Source organism: Cystoisospora suis, assembly GCF_002600585.1.
Source record: "Cystoisospora suis strain Wien I chromosome Unknown contig_7029, whole genome shotgun sequence".
NCBI classification, from domain to species: Eukaryota; Apicomplexa; class Conoidasida; order Eucoccidiorida; family Sarcocystidae; genus Cystoisospora; species Cystoisospora suis.
Genome location: NW_027159816.1, coordinates 1 through 4057, shown reverse-complemented (window position 1 = coordinate 4057; position 4057 = coordinate 1). Strand labels below are relative to the sequence as shown.

At 54.7% G+C, this 4057-nt stretch overlaps 2 protein-coding genes across 2 annotated transcripts; one reads left to right on the top strand and one right to left on the bottom strand.

Moving 5' to 3' along the window:
* Nucleotides 1-5: 5 nt before the first annotated feature.
* Nucleotides 6-2247, bottom strand: CSUI_010269 (uncharacterized protein; the record flags this gene model as incomplete). The annotated part of the gene is made up of 3 exons (XM_068070374.1): nucleotides 6-402; nucleotides 958-1018; nucleotides 2130-2247. Coding segments are annotated over 3 exons (228 nt in total), but the record flags the coding sequence as incomplete, so codon positions are not given.
* A 159-nt stretch (nucleotides 2248-2406) lies between these two features.
* CSUI_010268 (uncharacterized protein) lies at nucleotides 2407-4057 on the top strand (the record flags this gene model as incomplete). The annotated part of the gene is made up of 2 exons (XM_068070373.1): nucleotides 2407-2922; nucleotides 3276-4057. Coding segments are annotated over exons 1-2 (821 nt in total), but the record flags the coding sequence as incomplete, so codon positions are not given.

The window sequence follows — 4057 nt, the reverse complement described above, 5'->3', positions numbered from 1 at the left end:
AACACGATCCGGTTGTTTGGGAACCAGGAAGGGTGGAATCTGGAGGATTGCATTACCTAGCGGGGTCTCAACAGAATGACCCTGGAGAACAGGTTTCCCATCCCTAGGCGAGACGGCCTTTGAAACGTGCTGGCAGGCTCCAAGGTGTCCTTGGAGATTGGGCCTCGCTGCGCTTATCATCAGACCGGTCTTCGAGAAGAAGGCAAACCGGACACGGCATTCAGTGCCGAGTTAGGTTTGTACGATTGGGATGTTATGCCCTTTGCTCTTGCCAACGCACCCGCTGTCTTGTAATCTGGATGCGCATGGTGTCGGGAGATTTGGTTGACAAACAGCTGTAGTGTACTTAGACGTTAATCAGCAAATCCGTACTGGACCACGGGGAGGCATATACGAGAAGTCCTGAGACGGATAAGAAATCAGAAACTACATCAACCAAGGCAAATGTGGGTTTCATCGCAAATCTGTGCTCGTCTCAGAACTGGTACTGTCAGTTGATGATACAGTCCCAGAGCCGCAGAAAACAGATTCCCTAGTCACCTGGGAGACTCCGTTGTTGAATGAATGGAATAGGCCACTTTATCGTCTCTTGCCTACTATAGAATATTTGTGCCGCAGTTCGCATTCATGCTATTGCCTCTGCACCGTTCGAGTGAGCGCGACGTGAGCAACAGGCTGCACGAACTACGAAAGTTGCTATTAGTCCGCTTGCATAAAAGCCACCTGACTTCGGAAAAGTGTTATGCTGAGTCGCGCGGTGCTTTGGGAGCTTTGCTCTCTCAAGAAAGGGGGGGAGGGAAAATATCAGTTGCCCTCCCGCCGCGTGCGCTTGCATTTTCACGAGCGGAAGTATCTGGTCCGCGACGAGCTATTGGCCATTGTGTGGGCTAACAAGCGGCTGCATTCGTATCTGCGAGCTGCCCCATTCATTAGATGGACAGGCCACCTCTCGCTCACCTTCCTGTACCCCACCAAGTCCGCTGACGAGAAGGTGCGCGTGTCACGGCGGTTTGATTCCCTGCAGGATATGAGCACGAGGTGCAGCACACACCTGCTACCAAAAGAGAGTAACCAACGCACTACCTCGAATGACCAACAAAAACCCGAGTTACACAGTAGCGATAGCCGCCGTAGAACCTGTGGTAACGGTCCAACCCGCCGGGAGAAGCTCGTGAGAGAGTACGACCAGGATGCCTTCAACAAGCGGTGCTTGCCGGAGTGATACATAATGCACTTGTGGGAAATTTCAGCTTGTATAGGGGTCTTCTGTTGTGTAATCGATTGGGGGTCGTACGAGTATGTGTTCCAGCGACCGTGAGAACTTACATTATACTTTCATTTCAACATTCAGAAGCAGCAGGGCATCCAGGAATGAGAAAAACTGCGAAGGACAGTAATATACCTGGTACAACGTGAATGAACACGTGCATGAACATGTTACGGAGTGCAATCGGTCTCAGAAAAACAATCCCAGATGTGCCGGGCCACCAGGGTTGTTGCACCTTTACATATACCAGAAAGCCGTGGCAGTCAATCTCTGTTGCCTTCGTGACGGATTTACACCATTGGCGGGGCAGGCTTAAGATTCTGCATGTGCTGTGCTGGTTAGCGGAAACGCCTCCCTTTATTCGACTGCATTCATCGGTGACAGCAGGACAGTTCGCGACACTATTCTTTATCTGGTGCAGTGCTTATACGGGTTTGTCAAACCGATATGCGGACAGGGATCCGAACTTGGTGAGGGCGTTTTAGGGGTCGCTCTGCGAGCATTTGCCGAGGGGTGTGGCAGCCGTCCTGGCAAGCAAAAACCTGTTTATGGAATGGGAGACGTCGGGTAACCAGTGCGCGTGGTCCACCATACAATCCACCAATTGCCACGCAGAGTACCACATCACTGTGGGGACCTGGGGACCTGGAAAAGCGCCTCAGAAGGGCTAGAAAACAAAACTGTTCATCAAAATTACACAGGCGTCGTTACCGAGCTTTCATCTACAGTTTACATCAGGTGGTTACTCTCGATGTCCGCTCATCTGCAGAGGATATCCAGACTGAAAGAACTATCCCAACTCTAACCCAAACGTTGCAAGGATACGTGGACGACGAAACAGCAGACTGGGCAGCTTACCTACCCCATGAGGACTTTACGAGTAACAGCGCGGTGCTTGAGCGGACAGGGTCCAGCCCCTTTTTCTTGAGATATCTTCCGCGTCTTGGTGATTCTGCGGAGTCGCCCGACGCCAACGAACGCAGCCGCGGCGACGTTTTGGAGGAGGCGGCAAGATGGCTGGCATGAGCGTAAGTGCTGACGAGGACGTCGCAACTTTGACGCGCTTGGGGCAGCGGCTCCGCGTGACCGACGCTATGTGTCGTACCGTGTTGCGTGTGTCCTGTGGCCGGGTCAGGTGTGTGCGGAAGAGAATGTATATGAGCGTGACGTGAGCCACGACAGCAGGCGGCGCAATTTGGCTCCGCGTTGCTCAGGAGCCAAACGGAAAGACTTGAGTTTCGTAATTTGCTAAGTTTCGCGCCAGCCGTTGCAATTACGCTGACGCGGGGGGTGGAGAGGACTGGTGGCATCGTCTTCCCGAAGTCTCTCGACGGGCGAGACAGAGTCGATGGCCCCCTAAAGTCTGGGTGCTATCGTAGAGATTCTATTGCGTGATGTTTCCATCGGTAAAGAAATTGGATGGCATGTGCAAGCATGACCCCAAAGAACGTGCGGATCTGTGCAGTGGGGGCCGCACTGGGTTCACTCGAGCCCGCTAACGGCGTCTCGCTGCTGCTGGGACCGCGAATCTCGTCTCTGCGGCCCACTCAGCACACGGAGAATCCAGTCTGTCGGATTTTCCAAGGTGTGACCTTGCGAAGAACGATCACTTCTCTATGCTCACTTCTTGGAGCACGACAAAGCATACCGGACAGGTTCGTAGATTGTGGCGCTGTCCTGGTCGGGTCTGGGGCTGGCTTGGCACCTCAGTGGGCCCTATGTTCGTTTGACGTTGGGAGCCGTTTTCGCAGCGAATGACGGGCTCCAAAGAGAGCCTGTCGTGAGCTTAATTCTTTCTCCGGTTACAATGCCAATTTCTTCCGGCGTTACGGTTACAGCGTGGGGCGTGGGCTTTTACATAGCTTGACGTGCTTGTGGTCGCGACCCTCTCCAGACTTGTGATGCGGTGGCAACAAGTCCAAGTCGAACGCTTGGCATGACGGAAGAGCTTCTTGGCGACCAGATTGATTTTTCAGAAGTCCCGCACTTTTTGTTGCCTGTCGTGCAGAAGGCGGAACTGCGTCCAACTGTTTCATCTGAAGAACAGCACAACTGGCAAGAGCGCAGGAATGCCCGGGGCAGTCGGAGTTACCCACTGGATAGGTCTGAGCCGCGTGGCAGTACTCTGAGAAGCCTTGTTGGGACAAAACTTCCCGGTACCGTTAGCCGCCGACTTTCGGAAGACTCGTCTTCAGAACGCTCTACGGGCAGGACCGGTTCGCAACGCTCTGGGTCAGATCAACAGGGCTCCCGCCCTGTCCCACCAGTTAGAGCAACACACCGTCCAAGTTCACGTCCTCGTACACCCTCGGGGAGGCCCTGGGGACCTGTCTACTGGCACTCGCTCCTGGCAACATTCCGGGAACAGAGAGCCAGACGAGAAGCGTTACAGGGGAATGAGGGCGGAGTGTCCAGGGTAATCCTGACGTCACCGCTATCGCCGCCCGATGGCAGGGACTCGGCACCGGGTACCTCCTCAGGTTCACTACCTCCAGCCGCTGAGACCCGATTCAGGCAAGGCTTCGGCGGAGGGTTCACCGGTACACGGCTGAGTTCACAGTATTCTCCGTCACCATCCGCTTCAGCAGGGGCCCCGGGGACGGGCCAAGGAGCTCAAAGTAGCTCATTCGCACCATGGGCTCATGATCCGCCTTCGAGCGGCCCTGTACGTGGGAGAAGCGCCGCTCTCATGCGCCAGAGATTCGAAGTTCCCGGGCTGCGACTGCCCTCGGCCGTGAGGTTGCCCGGACCTCTTTGGACATTGCAAGATTTTCGACCGCCAGGTGGAGA